At 36.7% G+C, this 27,534-nt stretch overlaps 1 protein-coding gene across 3 annotated transcripts in view; it reads left to right on the top strand.

The window, feature by feature from the left end:
• LOC127811213 (uncharacterized) overlaps positions 1-27,390 on the top strand; it is a 31,894-nt gene extending 4,504 nt beyond the window's left edge. The window contains exons 6-12 of one of the 3 annotated variants that reach the window (XM_052350928.1): positions 6,245-6,393; positions 8,565-8,700; positions 21,194-21,278; positions 21,395-21,645; positions 21,813-21,945; positions 23,510-23,608; positions 26,907-27,390. In XM_052350928.1, the coding sequence (XP_052206888.1) occupies positions 6,245-6,393; positions 8,565-8,700; positions 21,194-21,278; positions 21,395-21,645; positions 21,813-21,945; positions 23,510-23,517 (762 nt within the window). In that variant the 3' untranslated portion in view covers positions 23,518-23,608; positions 26,907-27,390. The remainder of the gene's footprint in view (positions 1-6,244; positions 6,394-8,564; positions 8,701-21,193; positions 21,279-21,394; positions 21,646-21,812; positions 21,946-23,509; positions 23,609-26,906) is intronic. The other 2 variants (XM_052350935.1, XM_052350923.1) reach the window with 2 other exon arrangements.
• Positions 27,391-27,534: the final 144 nt, after the last annotated feature.

Raw genomic sequence — 27,534 nt, 5'->3', positions numbered from 1 at the left:
ACGGAAGAATGCATTGCGACAAGAAAAAAAATCCAGGAAGGACGGAATCAACTCGTTGACCTCAAACACAAGCTGGATGACTTACTGATTCTGTTTTCATAGAAGTTCCAGGTTAGTAATCCAGCTGAATGTTTTTCCAAGGAACATTCTGAGTCCTTAAAAAGAAAAGTTTCGGAAGGCAATTTGTCTGCTTGGAATTCTTCTACTGTAGCTAAGGAAAGACTTGAATTGGAGTAGACAATCCAGGATGACAAAGAAGGAATGGCAGCTACCAGAGAGGTTATTTGGGCTCCATTGGGAAAGAAATTTGTTGAAATGAATTAGGTTACAATTGTCAATAGACCAGAAGAAAAGCGGATAAAGCAAGATGTGCCTATTGACAGATTGTTCAGCTGTCAACTTGTTAATGAGGAATTATTCAATGGATTGATAGAGGAAGCAAAGTCCATTGAACTATCCTTGGTGCCTAGTCCAATATCTGAAGAATTAGATATAGTCCATAAATGGAACCTTGAGAGGCCTGGTCCTGAGAATGAAGGTTCTAGGCAGACTACTCCCTTGCTCTTAGCTTTGGTTAAATTAGACGTCAAGATGACAACTAAAATTCCAGCAGGAAATTATCTCTCTGTTGTTATGAATATGTTTAATTCTGAGCAATATGACAGTGTTGCTGTCATTTCAGTTGAAGCAGACCAATCTTTGGTGCTGGTCCTTACAGAGGAAAACCAAGAGAACAAGAATGTAAAACAAAAGAGGAAAAACCTAGAAGGAGAAAGAAAGAAAGAAGAATAAAACAGATAGAGAAAGTTGGGATTGGATGAATAACAATGGATTGACAGTAATAAGTTTCTTGAGGACAAAAAATATTTCAAGGGGGGAAAATTTGTCACATGCCAAGGGTAGCTATTGTAATTTTGGTTTTTATTTTCTGTTAGGGCTATTTGTCGTCCTATAATTAGAAGCAATTAGAATCTGGGGTGTACTGCACATGGGTGCATGGCGTGGCTGTGAGGCTATATATTAAGCCATAGCTGTAGGAAGGGGCAGGTGGAGTAAGGAATTGATATTCTGTGTATCTCTCTCTCTGTCTCTATTATCTTCTCTCCCTTCTCTTGAATATTCTGCTGCCTCTTGCTATTTCTCTCCTGATCTCTCCCTCCAAATTTTTCTCTTAATCTTCCCAATTTGCTTTCATACCCTAGCTCAGCTCAACCCTAAGGGTGTGACATCTGGTTAATTACAATAAGCATTTCTATGAGATGAAGTGATGGTTTTGTAACTGGAAATTATCTTTATTGTTAGCTAAAAGATGGCTATTAAAACTAAAGGAAAAAAATTATAAGAGGGCTATAAGATTATCTTTGTCATATGGTAGAAAATGTTGGGCAGTAGAGCACCAACATGTGCATAATATGAGTGTAATGGAGATGAAGATGGTACGATAGATGTGCAGCCATTAAAAAAAAGATAAAATTGGAAATAAGGTTATTTGTAATAAGGTTAGAATGACTTCTATTGAAGATAAGATACATGAGGCACTGGTTTGATACTTTAAGAAGATCTAGTAGAGCCTCTTGTGAGGAGAGTGGATTGAATGGAACAAGTTTTTCGTTGGTAGAGGAAGACTAAGAAAAACTTCGTGAAAGACACTTCCATATGATACGAGTTATAAGAACCTTATAGAAGATAATGTGATGGGTGTCAAATCCAACAAATAATAAATTCTTACTCTTAAAAATATAAATTGTGATAGTAATGAGCAATGTCGTATTCATAGGGATTGATTAGATCTATTCCTTTGAAAAATTAAAATAAATAGAAGAAATGATTGGGGGTTTTGAATTTTGGGATTTAAACAATTTAAAATAAAACAAATACAGGGATATGAATTAACGGAAAATCAGTTTAAGCAAGTATCTGGTCTTAAGATATAATCTTAGAATTGATTCGAGAAATTAATCATCGATGCAAAAATAAAACCCTCTATTTTTTCACTAAATTGGTTATGGATATTAACAAGCTCTAATAACCTGTCTCTCCTTACTTTGCTGATAATCAAACCAGCTCATTGATTATTTCCTTTGTTAATAAACAACCCTAAACAAGCTCTTAAGGTTTAATTTACCAACAACGTTAATTACTAGAAAGATGACCAATTCTAACCAATGAACAGACAAGCTCGATTCATTTAAGCTTGATTATATATCTCCATAACATAAATTGAAGACTTATTCATAATCAATTATGCTAATTGCCACCAATATTAGAACATCTAAACAATTACGGATTCCGATTTCTAATTGGCGATATATTGTTTTGACAATTATACAACGGGCCCTTTGTATTAATCAATCAAAACAATAATTTCAACAAACATAGGAGATATATAAATAGAGGAAGAATAGAAGAACAATGAAAATCAAATCGATCTTACAATTCCTGCAGAATCAAAACTTCGATTATCCTTGAACTGGAATAAAAATTTAGCGACCCATCAAAAATAAAAGAAAACACCTAAGGGAGAAAGAAAAGGATTTGCCGCGTGCGCCACTGCTGTGCCCGTGAATCTTCTGTTCCGTTCTCCTCAATTGCGCCGCTTTGTTGCTTCTGCATCCCTCCCCTTTTGCCCTGCCTTCATTAATATATATATGCGTATGCAGTGCCCTTCGTCTTCAACTCCATGGGCCTTGAATTATCCAATCACATTGCACATGCATGGGCCTCCAATTGAAATATCATATTATTATAATATTCTTGCTTTCAATTGCACCTTCAACATCACAGCTTCCTGGACTTCAATTTTAACTTCAATTGCACATGTGGGCCCTTGATTAAAGTATTATATTTAGTCTTCAATTCAACTCCAATTCCAACTCTAATTCCATGCATGGCTCGCTGCTTCACTTTTGCTCCAATTCTTCATTATCTTTCCTACAAAATTAATAAATAAAATTCATATAAACACATGTAGGAAAATCAAAATATGTGGAATTTATTTTTTTTTAATTTTTAATTATTTATTTATTTTTATTTTATTATTTTTTTAAATATAATTTATTAAGCTTTGCCAATAATGTCCCATACATCAAGAATCATCACAAATGAGTACTATAAGACATAAAACATGTTAAATTTGGCTAAATGTAAGGAAAATAAAATATAAAATTATGAGTTTATCATAATGTCATAGAAATGATTGGCAAGCTTAAATTCATATAGCTGACCTCACATAGTGGGATTAAAGCTTAATAGGTTGTTGTTGTTGTTGTTGTATATTTACATACCTGTAGATGCAGTAAGAATATGGCTTCTATTAAATATGTCAAGCTTAGGCAATTATTGTTGCCCTCATATTTTTACTTTGTTCAAACCCTAATTACTTTTGTATGGGGAATAGAAATCTGTTGGCAGAATTCTAAGGATGGTGACAATAAATTTAAGTGGTCGAATGTTACTAGAAAAACTGAAGAAAATTAGGGATTCCTTTAAGTGATTGGCCTTGTAATGTAAATCTCAGCATTTTATGATGAATTAAGGCATGTCTTCTAATTTCTTTTTAGTTTGACATGGAAAGGTGGATATATGATAGGGAAATTTTTTGATATCGTTACCTATTTTAATTTTATTTTGGTTTTAGATTTAGATTTAGATTAGGATTAGGATTTATTTTGTTATCTTGTTATTTTGATTTGTTTCCACTTTTAGATGATTGTAGGTATTATAGGATTTGGATTGGAATCATGGTAGAATTTAGATTCCTAATTTAGATTTAGTTTTGGCCTATAAATAGGCTCATGATATAACTTTTTATTCAGCCTTTGATTATTTGAATACATTGGTGTTGATTTCCTCTCTTGGCTATTCTTTCTCTTCTCTTCTTCTCTCTTGACCTTAGTTCTTCTTCTTCTTCTTCCCTACTTTTTGAACGTTTTTCTTGCTATCCCGCATCAATTTTTTTCCTTGCTATCCCGCATCAATTTTGGTATCAGAGCAAAAGTTGGTCGTGAGTTTTCATTAGCTTCCATCAGTTGCAAATCACAGAATCGTTAGAGCATCTAGTTTCCTATTAGCAATCATCAATTTTTTCAAGTTTTTGGAGTTGAGAATTTCTGACAGAAATCAAAAGCTGTTAGAAATCTTTGCAGCCCTAGAAACTTTCAGAAAATCCTTCAATTACAATATGCAGCAACTATCAGAAGCAAAAACGACGACGACGTCTTTAGCCATTGAAGACCTAATTCAACATCGCTGAGCCTCAGCAAGATTGTTAGAGCCCTAGCCAAAAATTTCAAAGATATCCAACAGCCTCATCACAAGCTTTACAGCAAGTGAAGGTCCTAAACGAGACCACTACTTAAAGCAAGCCCAAGTTGCCGCGAACCCAAATTCTTGCCACAGCCCTAGTCAAGTTGTTTCTTTTGTTGGCCAAATTTTCCGTTTGCTAAATTAATGTTAATTTAATATTTGTTCTTAAATTTTCATGGACTTATTTGGTCCTTTAGTCATGCAGCCCGACCAATCAAACCCTCCTTGCTCATCAGCGGCCCAACTACTCGAATTTATTCACAAGATGCATTGAGATACACAAGCACAATTTGATAAGATGAGACAAGACCCACAAGCCCGTACCAAGGGATACAAGCCCAACTCACGACCATAACCACGAGACTTGAAGCACTTGAAATGCTCACTTTTTTTGCAATGGGAGGCAGGTTAGGTTCCCCCACATAGATCATAACAGGTATAGGGATAACTGTTCACAGGCATACCTTTCCTGTGAACCACATGTCTATGATAGGTCATCTTTCACCCAGTTTGCCATCCTCAATTGTTCAGTCACAACCCAAGTGTTCTTACTGTGGTTTTACTAGTTGACTGAAGATTGTTCATCCATGCTTCTGGATATATGGATCAAAGAAAAACAAAAGCAGATTAGAAGAACAGAAAATTTCAATTTTTGACCAAGACAAGCTTGAAGCTGAGGTAATAGAAGAAATTGTTATGGCAGTTGAGGAAGATCCTAAGGAATCTCAAAAATAGAAATGTCCAATTGTTGAAGAATCCCCTAAAGTTCTCCTTGAGGAATTCCTAAAACCTCTTTGCCCTTTACCAATTCCTAAGCCTTCTATTGATGTTGTTTCACATGTGATCCTTCCTTCTTTGCCTCGTTGCAAGATTAAATCCATTGAACAGGTTGATTTAGAGAAACCTCTTAGGGATACATCAGTCTATTCTTGCTGGTGAACCCTGTGTTGACTAATTCTGTCCCTCCCAACCAACTCAAGCACAATTGGCTTTCTACAATGCACATAAAAATAATAGACATTATTTTATGTGAATGGAATATTTTCTCCAAGGACGATCAAATCCAATGCTTTCTTGCTTATTGGATGCATCCTCCAGATTGAGGAATATAGATCCGCCAAAACTGGAGGATGAGTTTTTCTCCCATTGGGCAAGAATGATAGGGATAAATAAATTTTTTTTATATGGTTTCCTATTTTTATTTTATTTTGGTTTTTGACTTAGATTTTATTAGGATTTATTTTTTTATCTCGTTATTTTGATTTGTTTCCATTTTTAGACGATTATAGATATTATAGGATTTGGATTGGAATCATAGTAGAATTTAGATTCCTAATTTAGATTTAGTTTTGGCCTATAAATAGGCTTATGATGTAACTTTTTATTTGGCTTTGGTCATTGACTACATTGGTATTGATTTCCTCTCTTGGCTATTCTTTCTCCTCTTCTTCTCTCTTGGCTTTAGTTCTTCTCAAACTTCTTCTTCTTCGTCTTCGTCTTAATCTCTTCTCTTTCTTCCCTACTTTCTGCACTTTTTCCTTGCTGTACCGCATCAATATGAGGTCTGTAAGAGATTTCAGTAGGCAATAATGTGGTGAAATATTGATCAATGATCAATCTTAAAGGACCCACTGGAAGACAGTGAGGTGGAGGTTCCCATTTCCTCCACAAAAAAATTGGTTAATATGATTGCTGCTATGCATAAATTGTTTGGCTCTGATGTTGACTCCATCATGTTAACAGTTGTAACTAAAGTCAAATTCTTTTCTCTGGGCCCTATGTGGTGAACGTTGCTAAAGGTCATATTTTTTGTTACTGGTTTTATTTGGCAATCTTTTCTCTATGTTGGGCTCCTCTTCATAATTTTATCTGGACTTTATAGAAAATGTTCACCGTCGTTGGATTCAGTGCTTTAATTATCACTTTCTTTTCTGACCAGAGTGTTGGGCTACTGTTAGCCATACTTGAAAGTGAGCAAGTAGTAGCTGGTATGCTTCCAAGTTTGATGCAGTTGGGTCTTCCAGGTCTTCTGATAAATCTCTTGACTTTTGAGATGAGCAAATTTGCGGGAGAAAGAGTACCAGAAAGGTAAGATGTTATTTTCTTGCACAACATGTAGGATGATATCTCCTTCAACTAGGAGCTTAATATATCTTGTGCAATCATTCCCCTTGTTTTTGGGTGCATGGTGTTATTACTACCATCCTTCCAGAACTGGAATTTGTTTGACCGTTTCTTGCATATGGTGGTGTTTTCTGATAAGTGATATGCAGAGGATATTTTTCCATTTTCTTTGATTTATATTTAGTATAAGTCAAAATGAAAATGTTCTCTTCTTGAACGTAATTCAAACTTGTTCTAGACATTGTGTGCATGCCTATCAACTTCACATTAAAGTTCTGGGCTTCTGCTGTGTAAATACCATGTAGTTGCAAATACAGGAAAATAATCTGAGGTGTATGTTAAACCCACTGTCATTTCCCCAGCTTATGAATTCTCTTGCACCATGGACTTGCTAGGGTTTTAGGCTCATAATTGTTTCTGGTGCTGCTAAAATTGTAAGTAAGCTCCACCTAAGTTAGCTTTGTCCATCCAATGGCACCTTCAGGATACTAATTTCGGTAGAAAGTGTAAGATGTTAGCTAATTGATGTTGCATGTCCTGTCATGTGGCAAAATTGGTGATCGTATTCTTTTGTAATTTGATATGATAAGAGGAGCTCTGGAAGTTTTTGATTTTGTCCTTGGTGTTGATTGGGATATGCAAACAGCTACTTTTTATATTTGATTGGAGGGCAAGAGATTGGAATTCAAGAAGCTAGAAGGTGTAGAAGATGTCCCCCTTTGTGCTTTATCGGTGCATTTGAAGGGAACTGCAATATCTAATTTCTAAAAATGCTGACCTACTAGTACATTGGTTGGAACTTGGTGGTTGTCCAATTTTTGTTGTTAGCCCAGAAGGAATTTCTGATCTTTCTTCTTTCTTTTCGTTGCTTTATCGATCTTATATGAGATTGCTTTTTCAAGTTGAGATCATTCAGTATCATATCAAAGGTCTCCTGTCGGCACCTTTTGCAAATTAAATTTTGTTATTTTAGTTGAGTATATTAAACTAATACCAAGCTAATAATTTATTTGTAATGCCTGTTCAGTATAATGATTGTTTTCTAGAAAAGCTTTATTATGTGTACTGGCTTTCCTTAGAAGTCATTGCACTAAAGTTCAACAACAACACCAAGCCTTGAAGTTTTACAACCACATGCAGCTTTAGTAGGAGAAAAGTCTAAGGAGCTGTTCTCTTCGTATTTCAGTTTTCAGTTTTGAATTCATTTTTAATTTTGTGTTTTGAGTGTCTGTTTTGAGATTGTTGAAAACATGTTCTTTTTGTCTGTAGTATTTTCTGCGTTTTGAAATTTTCGAATGTGTTTCTGATGAAAGCAACCAAAACGACTTTTTATTTTCTTTACAAAATTTTTCTTTGTTTTCGAAAATGCATTTTTGAAAATATAAAAGTAAACACGTTTTTACTATTTTGGAAAACTAAAAAACTGAAAACGGCCTGAAAACAATAAAGATAACAGGGCTTAAAGTACTACAAATTTCTAATAAAAAAAGCAGGGTATATTAAGAAATAGGCCATTAGGTAAGAAATAAGAGAACTTCATATGCTCTAGAAGTAATTTATTTGTGGGCCACAGTTTTGAATGTCGAAAGCATATGGTGACTTGTTATATTCCTATTGAGATAGTGCTCAGGCCTTTCAATTCTTTCATCTATGCTATCCTGTGCTACTTTAATATTAAAATCTGAGCTCCTCTTTAATTAATTGGATGTCCTTGAACCAGGAAACTGAATTTGTACTTGTGGACTTATGGTTCCTTGGGTACTTTAAACATGGACACAGTGTACAGTAGCACACAAGTACATTTCAAATTGATTTATCTTATATGTAATCAACCACCAGCTTTTATTCTAGTGACTTTATTCTTAAGGCTTCATGTCCTCTTTGATGGCTAGCAGCTGCCTTTTTGTATGTTATGGTTCTTAATTGTGATTGACACCAAGGGAATGCATTCCTGCCCAGTGCTCAAAGTGTTTTTGTTGCAGACCGCTAATAAAGTCATCACCCCTATGTGTAGTCAGTCATGCTATAATAGTTTGGTTCAGTTGTCTAGGTGGGGTGACTCTGTAATTGTTGTTAATTTTCATGTTATCTAATAAAAAATATTTATTCTGATATTTAACAACGTCCAATTTCAGGTACTGTGTTCTTGATATAATTCTCCGGACAATTGAAGCTCTTTCTGTCACTGATGATTATTCACAAGAAGTCAGTTCTAACAGGGAACTTTTTAGACTGCTTGTTGACCTTGTCAAAACGCCTGATAAAATTGAGGTACATTGCTGCTGTACAAAACTTGATGTATGTGTGTTTTTACACACTCATATATCAAGGTACGGAGAGTAGATGGGATACTTGCATGTGTCTATGATATGTATGTGTACCTGTGAGTTTATTGATTTGAATCGTTTTCTCTGTGTCTGATTAGTTTTCCTGTTTAATGATTTGTTTAATTTGCTGAAGCTTGAGTGGGTCAACAATTTATTAAACTGAATGACATGCTATCATTTTCCTGCTGAATAAAATAAATGACTAGTTTGTGATGAACATTCTATCACGATCCCAAGGATAGATTAGTAATATGTATCTCCCTTTTGGTTGTACTCTGTTGGAAAATTAAATCCCACAATTTATGGGATTGATTATAATCAACCTAATTGTTGGGATTGATTGATTGATGTAAATTAGTAATTGATGTAATTAAGATTCCTTATTTTTACCTTAGTTGTAGGGATTTGATTGATTTCTTTTTCCTATATATATTATAACCATTCATAGTGAAGATTAGAGAAATATATACCAAGTTTTCTCACAATTGTTCATGGTATTAGAGCCGTGAAGTATCCTCTAGCTTGCAGTACCCACTGACCCAAACACTGAACCCCTATCCCAGCAACGACGGTGGTGCCGACTGATCCAGCGACCACCATGGCCTCACCGACCAGCTTTCCACCGATGGAACCCTCCATTTTTTCGACCCTCGACTCCCACACCGAACAAAACACTAACCCAAACACTGTCCCGGTGCCTCTTTCCCTCAATCCCGGCACTGCCACTGTGCAGACGTCCCACCTTAACCAACACCCCATCCCCTTGACTGTCCATCATCTCAATGGCACCAATTTTCAGGAATGATACTAGTTTGTGAAGCTCGTGATGACTGGTAAAGGGAAAATGGGCTATCTTACTGGTGTTCTGCTATCCCTGAGCCCTCAATCTCCCAAATTCAACACATGGGTAGCGGAAAATTCTCTGGTGATGACTTGGCTCATCCAATTCGTGGACGTCAAAATTGGAAGGCGCTATTTGTTCAATAACACTGCCCAAGAAGTGTGGACTGGTGCCCACCAAATGCACTCTGACTTGGAGAACGTCCCTCAATTGTTTGAAGTCTGGACTACCTTACACTCTGTTGAATGAATCACGAGATTACACATGATTTGGAGAGGAAGATTGCAAGCAGCCTTTCCAAGAATATATTGGATTCTCTCCAAATATTAGGAATGTAATCATAGTTTAAAACAGTTTCCTAAATCTGTAAAGTTGTATATATGGTTTCCTTGTTTATTGTGTAGCATATCTTTCCTTTCATAGAACTTTCCTATGGTGTATTCTCTTCCCTATTAATAGGGAATGTATCCTATTGTTCAAGGTACGATTTTGATTCTGAACTTCCTTTCTACTTATCAATTTCTACATGGTATCAGAGCCAACCTAAGGAAGTTCTAAAATCGTTTTTTCGGCCTTCATTGCCCTATTTGCTTCCTGTCCTTTCCCGATTAATTATCTTCTTACAGAATGTCGGAGATCACAGAAGCCACATCTCTCACTCCAACAAAAGAGGCAATACCTATTGAATCTACGAATGGAGGCCCATCTTCTGGAGAGTTGCCCAGCATGCATCAATCATACCGATTGGATGGTGGCAACTCCCTCCAATGGTCTCAATTGGTAAGGACTTTTTTGAAGGGAAGGGGGAAGATCTCCCACCTCACTGGACCAGCCCCTAAGTCCTCAGATTCTATGTTTGTTGCTTGGGACATTGAGGACTCCATGTTAATGTCATGGTTGTGGAGTTCAATGCAGCCCGAGGTAAGTAAAAATTACATGTTTTTATCTGCGGCTAAGGATATATGGGAGACGGTAAAAAGGACATACTCAAAGATGCATCTGTTGTTTATGAGATTAAGACCAAGATTAGTGGCACAAAACAAGGGTCTATGAATGTGACAGATTATTATAACAAGATGAATGGTTTTTGGCTTGAATTGGATCACTACCAAGACATTAAGATGGTATGTAGTGAAGATACTATTATTCTAACATCAATGCTGGAAAGAGATAGAATAGTAGAGTTTTTGGCTGGACTTAACCCTGAATTTGATCAAGTTAGAGCCCAGATTCTTAGCCGAGAAAAACTGCCATCTTTGAATGAGGTCTACTTTATAGTTCGGAGTGAAGAACATAGAAGGATTGCCATGTTTAGTGATAGTCATATGGAAGGTTCTGCTATGGTTTCTAATAGAATGTAGGGAGCCTGGTCAAAATCGTCTCAAGGCAAGGAGCAGTCTTTTTCAAAACAGAATAAGGAAGGCGTGTGGTGTTTTTATTGTAAGAAACCTAGACACACACGCGAGACATGCTTCAAATTACATGGAAAAGAAACAGTCTTAAGCAAGATGGGAGGAGGATTCAAGGGTTTGCAGGCCAAACAGTCCATGAAAGCTTATCTGACCACTAAAGAAGGAGAAGAAACTACTGGAAAAGAAGAGGCTGCAAACATACCTGATTTGGGAGTACTAAACATTGAGGAGATCTATAAGTTGAAATCTTTTTTGAAAACCTTTCAAGGGGTTACATGCTCTCTAGCTCAAGTAGGTATGTGCTTCAATTCTGAGAATTTTATTGCCTCCAAAATACCTAGGAATGAGTTATGGATATTGGACTTTGGAGCTACTGATCATATGACTCCTAACCTAAATCTTTTTGAAACATATGAACCCTTGAATAGCTCCAGAAACATTACAGTTGCCAATGGCCAGTTTGTTCCTATTGTTGGGCATGGCAAAGTGAGCCTCACTCTTGTTTTTAAAGTGCAGCATGTTCTTTATGTTCCTAGCCTTTTTACTAATCTTCTTTCAGTCTGTAAATTGACTCAAGATCTCAATTGCAGTGTAATTTTTTCACCCTATGACTGTGTGTTTCAGGATCTGGCCACGGGGAGGACGATTGGTGTTGCTAGAGCACACCAAGGACTGTACTACTTGTAACACCAGTAGATCTATGATTTCCCTGCAAGAGATCAGCCCATCCTAATCCATGTTTCCACATCAAATTCTACAAAAGAGGCTGTATGGCTTCACTATCTTAGATTCAGGCACCCTCCTTTTTCTCTATTGAAATCCATGTTTCCTAAACTATTTCATGGTCTTAATATTAGTGAGTTTCACTGTGATGTGTGTGAAGTATCCAAACATCATAGAGTTCCCTATGCTGTCAGTAATAAATTGTCCTTGTTTCCTTTTTCATTGGTACATTCCGATATATGGGGACCCTAAAAAAATTCTAATTGTTCAGGGGCAAAATGGTTTGTTTCTTTTATTGATGATTGCACTAGAATGACCTGGGTTTACTTATTAAAAGAGAAGGCAGCCCTTAGTAGTGTTTTACAGTCTTTTTACATGATGATTCTCACCCAATTTGGGGTATCAATTAAAAAATTCCGAACTGACAATGCCCGAGACTAGTTTAATCACACTCTCAATCAGTTTTTCCAACAAAAAGGAATTCTCCATGAATCCTCTTGTGTTGACACCCCCCAACAAAATGGGGTTGCTGAGAGAAAAATGAGGCATCTTCTCAATGTGACTCAAGCTCTTTTGCATCAAAGTTCTGTCCCTAAAACCTTTTGGGGTGAGGCTGTGCTAACTGCTACCCATTTGATTAATCGAGTCCCCTCTTGGGTGCTTGGAAATCTTAGTCCTCATCACTGTCTTGCTACTCATTTTCCAGCTCTCTCTCTTCATTCTCCTCTCCCACTTAAGGTTTTTGGGTGCATAACCTTTGTGCATGTGTCTAAACAACACCGGGACAAATTTGACCCAAGAGCTCTTCATTGTGTTTTCCTTGGTTATTCTTCTACTCAAAAGGGCTATAAATGTTACTATCCTCCCACTCGGAAGTTTGTTATCTCTAAAGATGTTACCTTTGTGGAAAAACAAGCCTTCTTTCGTCCTTGTGTTTCTGGTCACCAGGGGGAGAGTCTAGATGGTGCCCAGGTCTTACCAAGTTTGGAATCAGTGTTTCAGCCATCATCCACTCAATCCTATGACCCCCGGTCCACAATTTCTCTTCCCATTGATACTGAGTCTTCTATTCCCACTAATTCTTTGTCTCCTATCTCTTTTACTCCATGTCCAGCTCCTCAAGAGGTAACATCTCAAGAGTTACTCCCTTCTATCCCAGGTTCTCCTGCAAGGTTCAAAGGGTCACCCTACATGTATAAAAGGAGGAATCAACCTACTCAGTGTGCTTAGCAAGAACCAATTTCCTCCCCACAACCAGGTATGGAATTCTCTCAATCCATTGAACCTTTGTCTACTACTGACTACACTAATTTGGACCTTCCTATTGCCAATAGAAAGGGAGTTAGGAGCTGTACTAAATACCCTATCGCCAATTTCATTTCCTACCATCGTTTGTCTCCTAAGCACAAGTGTTTTATCTCTTCTCTTGACTCTATAGCTATTCCTAAGACTATGGAGGAGGCATTACAGGATCAGAATTGGGTGCATGTTATGCAAGAGGAAATGAGGGCCCTAGAGAAAAATCAGACATGGGACATGGTGCCTAAGCCAAAAGGGGTGTAGCCTGTGAGTTGTAGATGGGTATTTAATGTTAAGTATAATGCAGATGGCACTCTAGAAAGGCATAAAGCTAGATTGGTTGCTAAAGGATATACTCAAACCTATGATATTGATTATTTGGAAACTTTTGCACCAGTAGCAAAAATGAACACTGTAAGAATCCTTTTGTCCTTAGCCAGTTGTTATGGTTGGCAATTGATGCAATTAGATGTTAAAAATGCTTTCTTACATGGTGATCTAGAAGAAGTCGTCTTTATGGAACCACCTCTAGGTTTTAATAATGGTGTTGCAAGGCAAGTTTGCAGGCTAAGGAAAGCTCTTTATGGACTGAAACAGTCTCCAAGGGCTTGGTTTGACAGATTTTCAAAGTCTATGAAGTCCATGGGGTATTGGCGAAGTAGGGGAGACCATACCCTCTTTATCAAACACTCAAAGAAAGGTAGTCTAACAGCTTTATTGGTGTATGTGGATGATATCATTGTTACAGGGGATGGTATTGAGGAGCAACAACAACTAAAGAAGGATCTAGCTCGTGAATTTGACATCAAGGATCTTGGTAAGCTTAGGTACTTCTTGGGGATAGAAGTAGCCTACTCTAAGGATGGCATTTTTCTCACCCAAAGCAAATATACCATGGAATTGCTGGAGGAAACATGGATGCTTGGTGGCAGGACAACAAGCACTCCTTTAGAGCCTAATCTTAAGCTGGGAGATTCTAATAGCCCGATTGTGGAGAAAGGAAGGTATCAAAGATTAGTGGGACGTCTGATTTACTAATTTCACACTAGGCCTGACATTGCATTTGCTGTTAGCTTGGTGGGTCAATTCATGCATAATCCTACTGAGGAGCATATGCAAGTAGTGAAAAGAATCCTATGTTATCTTAAGACAACTCCTGGAAAAGGCTTGCTATTTAGACTAGGGAAGGAAATGGAAGTAGGAGGATATACAAATGCTGATTATGGGGGCTCATTGGTGGATAGGAGGTCAACCACAGGATATTGTGTCTTTCTTAGAGGTAACCTAGTGTCTTGGAGAAGTAAAAAACAAAATGTGGTGGCTCAGTCTAGTGCGGAGGATGAGTTTAGAGCAATGGCTCTCGGTTTATGTGAGCTACTATGGCTAAGGATAGTGTTGGAAGATCTGAAAATTCCTAGCAATTGACCTATGAAGTTGTGTTGTGACAATCAATCCGCTATCAACATTGCACACAACCCAGTGCAACATGATAGGACCAAACATGTTAAGATTGATCGTCACTTTATTAAAGAGAAGTTGGAATCCAAGGAGGTATGCATGCCCTTTGTTACTTTAGCAAATCAGATTGCGGATGTGTTAACAAAAGGCTTACCTATTAAGAGATTTGAAGAGCTTATAAGCAAGCTGAGAATGATAGATATTCACTCACCAGCTTGAGGGGGAGTGTTGAATGGATCACGGGATTACACATGATTTGGAAAGGAAGATTGCAAGCAGCCTTTCCAAGAATATATTGGATTCTCTCCAAATATTAGGAATGTAATCATAGTTTAAAACAGTTTCCTAAATCTGTAAAGTTGTATATATGGTTTCCTTGTTTATTGTGTAGCATATCTTTCCTTTCATAGAACTTTCCTATAGTGTATTCTCTTCTCTATTAATAGGGAATGTATCCTATTGTTCAAGGTACGATTTTGATTCTGAACTTCCTTTCTACTCATCAATTTCTACACACTCCATAGAACAGGGAAGTATGTCAGTTACGGAATATTTTAATACCATTTATGAGTTATGGCAAGAGCTTGATCTGTATCACACCGTTACTTGGCATTGTACTAAAGATGATCAACCGTTTCTAGCTATGTAGGAGAAAGACGTGTCTTTAATTTTTTATAGGGACTCAATGCTGATTTAGATGAGGTACGGGGTTGTATTTTGGGCACCAAACCTCTGCCGACTATCAATGAGGCCTTTGCAATTGTCCACCACGAAGAAAGTCACAAACGTGTTATGATGCCTCATTCCAAAGATCTCGGCATGGATTCTATTACCCAAGGCTTCGCATTTGTAGTTTATCGTCTTGAAAAATCCAAAGGGCCTTTTGGGCAATAGTCTCTTGGGCCTCAGAAAGATCGTTTATGGTATGAGCATTGCAACAAACCATATCACACTAAGGAGACTTGCTGGGACCTTCATGGGAAGCCTGCCGACTGGAAACCCATAAGTTAAAGACGCACAAAAACAACTTATGTTGTTGATGCCCCACCTAACTCTCCCTCCTCTGGCGTCTTACCGTTCACAGCCGAACAAATGGCGATGTTGAAAAAACTCCTCGATCCTACTAAGGAACCTGATTTTAGTTCCACTGCACTTATGGCTCACAAAGGTAAAATCATCTTTTATGCTTCCCTTTTATCCTACAAAGGTCCCCAAGACATTTGGATTGTGGATTTTAGAGCGATTGACCATATGTGTGGCTCTTCGGTTGGACTCCTTAATTTTCGCCCTTGTACAGAGGACATTGGTATTACCATGGCAGATGGGTCCTTGTGTAAGGTCTCGGGCTGGGATGATCTCATGGTGTTTGGGTTGCCACTTAAGTCTATTCTTTATGTGCCCAAATTATAGTGCAATTTAATCTCTGTTCATAAATTGGCAACTGATTTACATTGCTCTATAACTTTTTTTCCTTCCCACTGTCAATTTCAGGATTTACCATTGGCGAGGATGATTGGCGATGCTAGAGAATACAATGGCTTGTACAATTTGTCCAATGGTGGCTATTCAATCCTTCTATTCCTGTGGGTCTTCACACTATTTTTGAATCCGATGTCCTCTGGCACCAACGATTAGGGCATTCTAGTTTTTCATTTTTAAAGTTTTTGTACCCCCAATTATTCCTTAATAAAGACCCTAGTTCCTTTCATTGTGATCATTGTGTACTAGCAAAACATTCGCATTCTCCCCATCCCTCTCGTCCTTATACACCATCACGCCTATTCCACCTTGTGCATAGTGATGTCTGGGGTCCATCTTGAGTTTCCACCGTCACTGGCAAACGGTGGTTTGTCACGTTTATTGATGATCATACCCAGGTTTGTTAGGATTATTTGATGAAAGATAAGTCTGAGGTTCCCATGATCTTCAAAACGTTTCACCAGCTTATCAAAAATATTTTTCAATCTTCTATACAGATCCTCCGCATTGACAATGGTAAAGAATACTTTTCTCATGCCTTTAATCACTACCTTCAAGATTGGGTATCTTCCACCAAAGTTCTTGCTCTTATACTTCTCAGCAAAATGGGGTACCTGAGTGCAAAAATTGTCACTTGCTGGAAGTTGCTCGGTCCCTCATGATCGCTAGTCATGTCCCTTATTCTCTTTGGGGAGAGGCTCTTTTGACTTCAACCTACCTTATCAACCGGTTATCATCCAAAGTTCTCAAGTTTAGCAATCCACTTAGTGCTTTACTTTTTGTCTTTCCTTCATCTCACATTCATAACTTTCTTCCACTTCAAGTTTTTGGGTGTCTTGCCTTTGTTCACAATAATCAACCCAATCCCAATAAACTTGACCCCAAAGCCTACAAGTGTATTTTCCTGGGTTACTCTGCTTCTCAGAAAGGGTATAAGTATTATCATCCTCCCTCCAAAAGATTTCTGATTTCCTGTGATGTTTCCTTTGTGGAACAACAATTCTTCTATCCCCAAGCTACTATCTAGGGGGAGACTTCATCAAGAGATCATCGTTGGGATCCAATAGCCGTAGGAGAACTTGTTAGACCGAACCCTGAGCAACAAGCTTTTCCCTTGCATCTTGTAACCTTACCTGCCCTTGATTTTCCTAGCTCTTCCTCTCCAAACACTCAAACTGAACTGGTCCCAAATCCAGGGGGAGTGTCCCATAATCCTGGACCACCATTGAAACATGTTTACTCTCGCTGGCTACACACTCTCAAACAAAACCATGAGTCTGAACCAGTGGTAGATCCTCCTGTGGAAAAGGAATCAAGTGTGGTTGAAGAAGATGTAAAAGAAGATGATTGGGATCTCACAATTGTTGTTAGAAAAGGGGTAAGAGCTTGTACAAAGCACCCAATTTCTAACTATCTCACATATTCTCAGTTATCAGGAAGTTATAGGGCCTTTATTTCCAAAGTAGATGAGATTCGAGTGCCCTGCACTATTCTTGAAGCATTACAAGATCCACAGTGGAAAATGGCAGTAATGGAAGAAATGAAAGCTCTAAAAGAAAATGGAACATGGAAGATGGTGGAGTTGCTCGGAGGAAAAAAGACTATTGGAAGCAAGTGGGTGTTTACAGTGAAGTATAGATCATATGGCACTGTAGAAAGATATAAAGCTCGATTGGTGGCTCAAGGGTACACCCAAACCTATGGAGTTAACTATGAAGAGACTTATGGAGTGGACATTAAGAATGCTTTTTTGAATGACACTCTGGATGGGGAAATTTACATGAGAGCTCCTCCAGGATTTGAGATGCATGCTGGATCAAGAAAGATATGTAAACTGTAAAAATCTCTTTATGGTCTAGAACAATCTCCTAGAGCATGGTTTACTAGATTTAGCTTTGTTATGAAGAAACTTGGATATAAACAAGAACAGACAGATCACACTATATTTGTCAAAAGAAGTGATAATGGGAAGCAAACAGTTCTGATTGTCTATGTAGATGATATGGTTATCACAGGTGATGACACTACAGAAATTGTGAATTTAAAGAAAGAATTCTAGTCAGAATTCAAAGTGAAAGATCTCGGAACTCTAAAGTATTTCTTGGGAATGGAGTTTGCTAGGAGTAAACGGGGAATTTTCATCTCACAAAGAAAACATGTTCTAGATCTGTTGAAGGAAACTGGAAAACTGGGATATAGACCTGCATTGGCACCTCTAGAGAGGAATTGGAAATAAAAGATTACAGATGATGATCCTCCGGTGTACAGGGAGACCTATTAACACCTAGTTGGGAAATTGATCTATTTACCCTTAGCTAGGCTAGACATTGTTTTCAGTGTGAGCTTGATCAGCCAATTCATGCATGCTGCCACGAAGAGGCATATGGATGCAACAATTCAGATCTTGAGATATTTAAAAGGAAGTCCCGGAAAAGGATTATTGTTTAGAAAGACGAGTATTAGGGATGTAGTGGGGTACTCAGATGTAGATTGGGCAGGAGCAGTAGATGACAGTAAATCTACAACTGGGTATTGCACTAGAGTTTGGGAAAATCTAGTCATTTGGAGAAGTAAAAAACAAACCGTTGTTGCAAGAAGCAGTGCAGAAGCCACGTTTCGTGCCTTGGCTCAAGGAACTTGTGAGCTCATTTGGATCCAAAGACTTATGACAGATTTAAACATGCCTATCACTAGTCCCATGAAACTTTATAATGACAGTAAATTAGCTATAAGTATAGTACACAATCCAATTCAGCATATGACATGATGAAACACGTTAGAATCGACATACATTTCATCAAGTCTAAAATAGATAATAGAATTATATTCTTGTCCTATGTTCTCATAACTTCTCAAAAAGTTAATGTTCTTACCAAAGTTCTATCCAAACCAAGCTTTGAGTCTTGTGTGGGCAAGCTGAGAATGATTGATATCTATTTACCAGTTTGAGGGGGAGTGTTGGAAAATCAAATCCCACAATCTATGGAATTGATTATCAATTAAGGGGGAGTGTTGGAAAATCAAATCCCACAATCTACGGGATTGATTATAATCAATCTTATTCTACAATCTATGGGATTGATTATAATCAATCTTAATTGTTGGGATTGATTGATTAATGTAAATTAATAATTGATGTAATTAGGATTTCTTCTTTTTTCCTTAGTTATTGATTTATTTCTCCTATATATATCATAACGATTCCTAGTAGAGATTAGAGAAATATATGCCAAGTTTTCTCACAATTGTTCATACTCTTATGTTGTAGCTATTAGTATATTCATTTGTTAAGCCTATAAATAGGCTAGTGTAGTTAGAGAACTCATGTTGCTGAATGATATTTGAATTTTAGACTCACTCTCATCAATTCTCTCTCAATTTCCTCTTTGATTTCTCTATTCTTCCCTTTCAATTCTTTGTTCTCTCTCTTGATCACCTCTGTTATCTCTTAATTCTGTCTGTTATCTCTCTCTTTCTGCTCTAATTCTCCATATTTTGCTGTTCTATCTTTCCCAATTTCTCCCAAATTCCATTCTAAACCCTAGGTTAACCCTAGGTACATGATACATTCATATTTACCTGCTCCTTTTAATTCTTCTCATTCTGAATCTATCCTATTCTTAGACTATTTTCAATCAGCAAAAAGTTGTATTATTTCTGGCATCATATCATTTTCCATCCTTATTGTGATAAATACTTCTAGTTTGATTGTGGAGGTTCGGTATCAAAATCATTCTGCATTTGCTGCTCCCTGGCTAGGTTCTGGTGATGAGTTAGATTTATTATGGGATACTGATGGGTTTGTGTGGCACTTTATTTCAGTAGACAGGTTTTGAATACCAAGGTCCCGTTAGAGTTGCTTTTTTGGGTGGTACTCATGGATATATATATATATATATATATTATTGAAAAGTGCAAGCATTTGCTGGTGCTATTTGCTCACATGCAATGGACTCGATGACAAGGAAGGGTGATGCAGAATCAAGGGAGGAAAAGAGTTAAGGGAGAGGAAGAAGATAAGAGGAAGAAGCAAAGGATGCGAAGAGGGAACTAGCTCCTAGCTATTCCATTTTTTTTAACCATTAACACAACCATAATTTTGCAATATATCAACAACACATTTATAGGCTTGATAAAACTTCTAAAACAACTAGAACTCCTTCAAAACCAATCCTATCTGATATACTAATCTGTAACCACAAATTCTATCATAAAATCCTAATGGAAATAAAATACTTCTAGATAATCAATCCTAACCATATAAACCAGTAATTATCTCAATCAAATAAAATTGCCTAAAATCAATGATTATCTAGTGGGTTCTTGACTGTATCAAAGAGAGAGCCCCAAAATAGTCATATAAATCAATATAAGATCAAATATGCTATATATGAAATTCCTTAAGAGTTCTAAACATAGTCACATAGATCAGTTTGATGAACTAAAATACTAGTGAGAAATACTTTAGAGAAACTTGGAATAAAAATGAAGCACTGTAAAAAAAACAAGGTTCAGGAGTACATAAAAATAGTAAAATTATGAAACAGTGAAATTTTATTCAAAAAATTCTTCAGAAGTTACTTTATGATATGTTTTGAGTTTCAGAATTTGTCAACAAACATTTACTTGAAGTTTCCCTTAAGTTTCATCTTAGTTCTGGAAATGCAGGAAAATGTGAGTTCCAGGTAAAAGAGAATTTAGTAACGAGGGTTTACTCATACATATTTGGACATCTTAATTCTAGAAATGCAGGAAAATGTTAATTGTGGGTAAAGAGAATTTGGTAACTAGGGTTTACTCATGCACATATTTGGAAGTGCAAAGTCTGTCACGATAGTTAATTTCATATAATTTGACTGCTTGCTAGATAGGGTTTTACTTTTATGTGTTCCATGTGGAAGAATTCACCACCTTGGTGTCATTATTAATACATATACACCTGCTAAATAATAAAAAAAAAAAAAAAAACAAAGAAACAACAAAAAATGAGTATAAAAAAATGTGCAGCCTGTAAAGATATTGGTTTTAGAGATATACACCTATTTATATGTCTACCTATTGAACTATCGTGGAATTCACTTCAACTAAGGATTGAAAATATGCAGGCTATAAAATTATTGCTTCAAATTCAAATCTATTGGACTCATATATGGCACTTCCTTTACATTAGGAAGAAGGAACTGCATTGGAAACTGTAAAATGCCTAATGACAATCTCCCTTCCAGGTTGCCAACTCTTGTGTTACTGCTGCCATTTTAATTGCAAATATACTTACCGATGCAGCTGATATGGCCTTAGACATATCACAGGGTAAAATGCTTTCACCAGTAAAACCTCTTGCAGTGGCAGTTTCATTTTACTTTTCATTTAGTTCTATCATCATAAAATCTTTTTGAGGATAAGCAGTGACCGTCAAATCCATCCAGACTTGTCTTTCCTACAGGTTCTATTTGATATATTCCCTTTTGCTTCTGATGATATAGAAGCAAAAAGTGCACTTTGGAGCATTATTAATCAACTATTGATTCAACTCAAAGAAAGTCAGATGAGCTTGTCAACACTCTATCAACATGTTTTGGTTTTTGTAAGCAAATCAGAATTGATTGAAGATGAGCTCCTTGACCATCAGCTAGGCAGCTGCAATGCTGGTGCGAAATTAAGACGGAAAGCAACAGCTGTATCCTTGTTTTGAATGGGTTAAAGTTTCCCATATAATAATACTGTTGAATTAGTGGTAGAAATGTAATATGACTTTGAATATATGGAGTTCTCTGTAACTGTCATATAGTTCCCTATGTGACTGACTGTCTTTCATTCTTCTTGATTCCCTTAACCTCGTAATAGGTGAGAGAGATTATTGGTATGTTAAGCCAATGGATTGCCCTGAAGGACTCAAATAAGGAGAGCAATTTTATGATGGATAACCATTTAGATGATGGGACAGTTGATAGATTGTTGGAATGTTGTCACAAGTATAGTGAGTAGCTAGCTACTTTTGCTTTTCCATAAATTACTGCCATTCATAAATTAGCCTGCATGTGGTCTTCCATTTTTTCCCTTTTATGATTTTATAAATATGAAGTTCAGCTGCCTGTCAGTTTGTTGATGCTGTAATATCCTTTTTCTTGTTAATTGCTTGTTCAATCTGCATCTATTTTGCCCTAGGTTTCATATGCCAAGAGATTTTTAGCATTACCTTGCAGAAAGAAAGTTACAAACGTTTCAGATCAAGTATTGTTAATATATAATGCAGTATTTAGTGTGCTAAACCAACAAGGTAGCAGTCCATTCAGGCGAACTGGGTGATACTTATTTTCAGAGAAGTGTAATAAAAATCATATGTATCCACTGAGACACCAGGGATTAACTTAATGCTGATTGATGCCTGGAGATGAGATATTACTAGAATAACAGCTTGCAGTTCTTCCACAATAATGAATTATCTTACATGGAGTTAACTTCATCTGTGGGGGAAAAAGATGACTGTTACTTAGGTTAGTCTCTAGGTTCATTTTTACTAATTACTTTTCATATTTTTGATATATCTTTTAGACTGCAGTTGTCCTCCTACGAGTACTGTTTGAGCTCATCTTGTTGTAGGATAAATTATGTACACGGGTTGAAGCATGACTACATATGAGACATGGATATAACACAAGACTGACATGCAGACGCGATAATTTTCTAAACAAATAAGATGCCACATATAAAGGACACCATGGTTGATTAATAGATATATAATTTTATATGCATATGGTAAAATGCTAACAATTTATGAGTTTTTCTGATTATAGATCAATTTTTAATAGTAAAAAGTAATAAAATATATTTCCTTGTGATCTACATATAGTAAAACAAGTGTGAACAAAATAATGTTAATGTTTTCCAGAGAGATTCATGAACAAACTAAAAGTTCAAAAATTGATTTATATTTTACTTATTTTATCACTAGTGCACTACAATTTGTATTGCATATGTATTAAGAAATGCACCAATGCTTTCTTTCTTTCTTCTTTTATTTTTTATTTAATTAAATGGGTAAGGAAGGGGTGACTGAAGTAGCTATCCACCAACATGTGATTCAAGGGATTCTTATTTTTCTTAGGGAGGGAGACTCAAATGAGCCATAGTTGCATACATGATATTGGCTGAGGGGTACAGATGGACATTGTGACCTTTTTTAAGGGTATGGATTCGTAAAATTTTGCCCGTGTCAAGATACATGAGATGGGTTTCCTGCTGTGTTGTGGGCTAACAAAAATTAAAGGTTTCCTGCAGGGTCAATGGCTATCCTGCTGTGTCATGAGCTAGAAAAAATTAAAGGTTTCCTGCAGGGTCAATGGCTAAACCAATTGCATACCTCAGAGAACAAGAAATTGTTTCTCTAAGAGTAGAAGTTATTTACAGGGTAAAAACTGTTAAAAATGCTGACCTGTTTAATTCCTTTATATTATGTGGATATTTCACATTTTAATATGGAATAAGGATTTTACTTGTAGCAATAAGGCATTAATGTGAGCTAACCTTGGTTGTGGAGGCAGATGATTGACTGCTGATCCATGGAGTTAGAATTTTGATTAGGCATTTGAACAGTGGACTACTACCGTACCGGATTTTTTAAAAGATAAAATCAGATTTTGGTAAGTAATTTTCATTTTATTTGGAGATATCCATTCTTGGTCTATTCCAGTTTGATATGAGCTAGTTAAAGCAACAAATATTGACATATATGTTCTGATTGTTTAGGACAACTTTGTAAATGAAAGTTGAGCAGAAACCTTCAATAGTTTTTTACTAAAATATTTCATATTATCCAAGTGATTCTTTATCCTAGATTTTCATTGCTTATCCTAATCTACTGACATACTTAACATAGACTTCTAGTACTTGACGTCCAAGTAAGAAATTGGAAGAGAAAAAATCACATAAAACAAAATCCAAGAATCAAGTGGTGGGATTTAAAAGGGGAGAAACAACTAATCTTCAAAGAAAAATTAAGGAGTAGAAGAGAATGGAATGGAGAAGGACAGACAAACCAAATGTGGAGAGAAATGGCTAATGCCCTAAGAAACATAGCAAAGGTAGTGCTTGGAGAGACAAATGGTAGAGCCCCTAACCTTAAGGAGTCTTGGTGGTGGAATGAAGAAGTGCAATTGAAAATTAAAAATAAGAAAAATTGCTATAAGGCTGTATATCAGTGCAACAATGAAGAAAATCAAAAAAATTATAAAGAATCAAAAAAGGCAACAAAAAAAGCTGTTAGTGAAACAAGGTCAAAAGCATACGAGAATCTATATAAACGACTTTATACAAAAGATGGAGAAAGGGATATATATAAATTAGCTAAAGCAAGAGAACGAAAAATAAGGGATTTAAATCAAGTGAAATGCATAAAAGATGAAAATCAAAATGTATTAATGAATGAAGGAGCGATTAAGGAGAGATGGAATGAGTATTTCACAAAATTATTCAATGATGATGGCGACACAAGAGTTAGGTTGGGACATCTTAGTAACTCTGAAGGGAACGTGAGCTATACATTTTATCGACGCATAAATCCAAATGAAATAAGGCAAGCATTAAAAAAGATGAAAAATTATAAGGCGGTGGAACCGAATAATATACCAATAGAAGCATGGAAATGCATGGGAGAAGAGGGTATCTCCTGGCTAACGAAATTATTTAACGCGATTCTTAAATTAAAAAAGATGCCAGATGAGTGGAGGAAGAGTACTTTGGTCCCTATATATAAGAACAAAGGAGATGTTCAAAACTATGAAAATTACAGAGGAATTAAGTTAATGAGCCATACCATGAAACTCTGGGAGAGAGTAATAGAGCAGAGACTCAGAAAAGAAACAGAGGTCTCAGAAAATCAGTTTGGTTTCATGCTCGATAAGTCAACAATGGAAGCTATATACCTACTGAGGCGCCTAATGGAAAGGTATCGGGTCATCAGAAGGACCTACATATGGTGTTTATAGATCTAGAAAAGGCCTATGATAGGGTCCCTAGAGAAGTATTATGGAGGGTTTTAAAGAAGAAAGGAGTCCGAATAGCCTATATACAAGCCCTTAAGGACATGTATCATGGTGCAGAGACAAGGGTCAAAACATGCGGAGGGGATACTGAACCGTTTAAAATTACAATAGGATTGCATCAATGTTCTGCACTAAGTCCATACTTATTTGCTTTAGTAATGGATGAACTCACTAAAGATATTCAGACAGAGGTGCCATAGTGTATGCTATTTGCAGACGACATAGTGTTGGTGGATGAAACAAAAGAAGGAGTTAACACTAAGCTTGAGTTATGGAGAAACAATTTAGAATCTAAGGGATTTAAATTAAGTAGAAAGAAAACAGAATATATGGAATGCAAATTTAGTAAGAATGCAAGAGTGGAGGATGTTATAATAAAATTGGAAGACCAAATCTTACAAAGAAAAGACCATTTTCGATATTTGGGATCAGTGATTCAAAAAGATGGAGAAATTCACCAGGATGTCACACATAGAATTAAGGCAGGTTGGCTAAAATGGAGAAATGCATCGGGGGTGTTATGTGATGGTAAAATCCCATTAAAATTGAAAGGAAAATTCTATAGGACAGTTATAAGACCAGTTTTGTTGTATGGCTCAGAATGTTGGGCAGTCAAATACCAACATGAGCAAAAGACGAGTGTAGCGGAGATAAGGATGTTAAGATGGATGTGTGGCCATACAAGAAAAGATAAAATTAGAAATGAAGTTATTCGTAATAAGATAGGAGTAGTGCCAATAGAAGAGAAGATGAGAGAGACTAGACTAAGATGGTTTGGTCATGTGAAAATGAGACCAAGAGACGCTCTTGTGAGGAGAGTTGATGAAATGGAACAATTAATCAAAAAAAGAGGTAAGGCAGACCTAAGAAGACTTTGAGGGAGACATTAAAGTTTGATATGAAGTGTATGGATTTCAATGAAGATATGACAAAAGATAGAAATATATGGAAGTCTAGAATTCATGTAGCCGACCCCACATAATGGGATAAAGGCTGGATATGTTGTTGTTGTTGTATCCTAATCTATTGACATAATTGTGATAAAGAAGTCCTATACATTGAATGATTGTCACTCAAAGAATTGCTTCAACCCATTTGGATAGTTATCCTGGTTGTATCCCTCTTTGTAAGCAAGAAAAGTAGCAAGTACACTGCCTCTTTTGAAAACCTTGTGATTACCATTTCTTTGTAAGAGTCACCTCTGTTGAGAGGAAGAGTAACCCTGCTCTTTTCTGCACTGCCTCTCTCTCTCTCTCTCTCCCTCCTTGTCTTCTACAGTTTTCCTCTTTACTTTTCCACAATTTTCTTAGCCACCTTAACTGGAAGTTGCCATAACTCAACGCCAGATAGTGAGCTGTACTGCTTGATATTGAGCCACAATACTAGAGCTCTATAAACTGACTTCTATGGTTATGCTATATGTTGAGTGTGATGCGTGTAGATGAGCTCATGAAGTATGTGAGGGTGTGATTACAATGTGCTGGGCATACTTTCCACCACTTGTGTAGCAGCTCTGTGTTATTTGTTCTTCATGGAGCTTATTAAATGTTACCTAAGATAATTGTTCTAAAATCTGACAAAACTTCCCCAAGATATCCAGTTTAACAGTTTGGCATTTCTAGTAACAGGCCTTCACCTTCTATGTACTAAACTCTCAGGTGGTTACTTAAAGGTCATTTGCATGGCTCTCAAAACAAACTCGCTTTCTGACTCCACAAGATCTTGTCCCTAATTGTGCCTTATCTGGTTATATTCAAGTTATTTTTGGATGTCTACTGTAGTTTAGTCATGATAAAAAGGTTGATATTGGAAGTGGTTTGTGCCCGTTTAATTTTGCTGTCAGTTAGTCGTTGTGTTAGCATCTCCATGGTCATGTACTGCTTTTTGGAGTTTTCAGTTTTGCTCATGGAATAAACAGACGGTGGTTCCAGCTGAAGAAGTCATTAGTGAAGACCCAGATTAGCTGGTTCCTCTAGAAAGGTGTACCTACTTCCAAGACTTGTGGAAAGCCCTTCACATCTTCCTGGTTCAGTCTCAAGTCAGACTTACACGAGTTAAACCAACAGTGGCACGTGATTCACGAGAAGCTGCCCGCGTGCACGATCCTTGAGTGAACTTCTACAGCTGGTGCCTATAAGCACGTTTTTACCAGTTGCGTGGAAAAGATTTGTAAGAAAGTATAAGTTTAAGGGCTTATGGGATTCATCTATGTATACATCTTTAAGGTGAACGAAGATGCAAAAAAACAGAGGTTACAAAAAATGTGATCATATCGAACCATCCTGACATGAGACAGAGTTGTTAAGATGTTTGCATAAACAATGTGTGATAATAAGATATGCTGTACTTAATGTAGTCTTATAGCTTATAATTTCCATTTCTATTATTGCTTTAATTGAATTTGTTAATTAAATGTGTTTTGGCATAAGTTTTCTCTCATGTTTGGCATATTTACGCAGCAATGATAGTTTACAAGAGTTCTGTTTTGTTGCTCGCGTTAGCGGCGGCCGGGGGGGGGGGGGGGG

The sequence above is a fragment of the Diospyros lotus genome, chromosome 1, assembly GCF_014633365.1.
Source record: "Diospyros lotus cultivar Yz01 chromosome 1, ASM1463336v1, whole genome shotgun sequence".
Taxonomy (NCBI): Eukaryota; Viridiplantae; Streptophyta; class Magnoliopsida; order Ericales; family Ebenaceae; genus Diospyros; species Diospyros lotus.
This window is presented reverse-complemented; position numbering and strand designations above follow the sequence as displayed.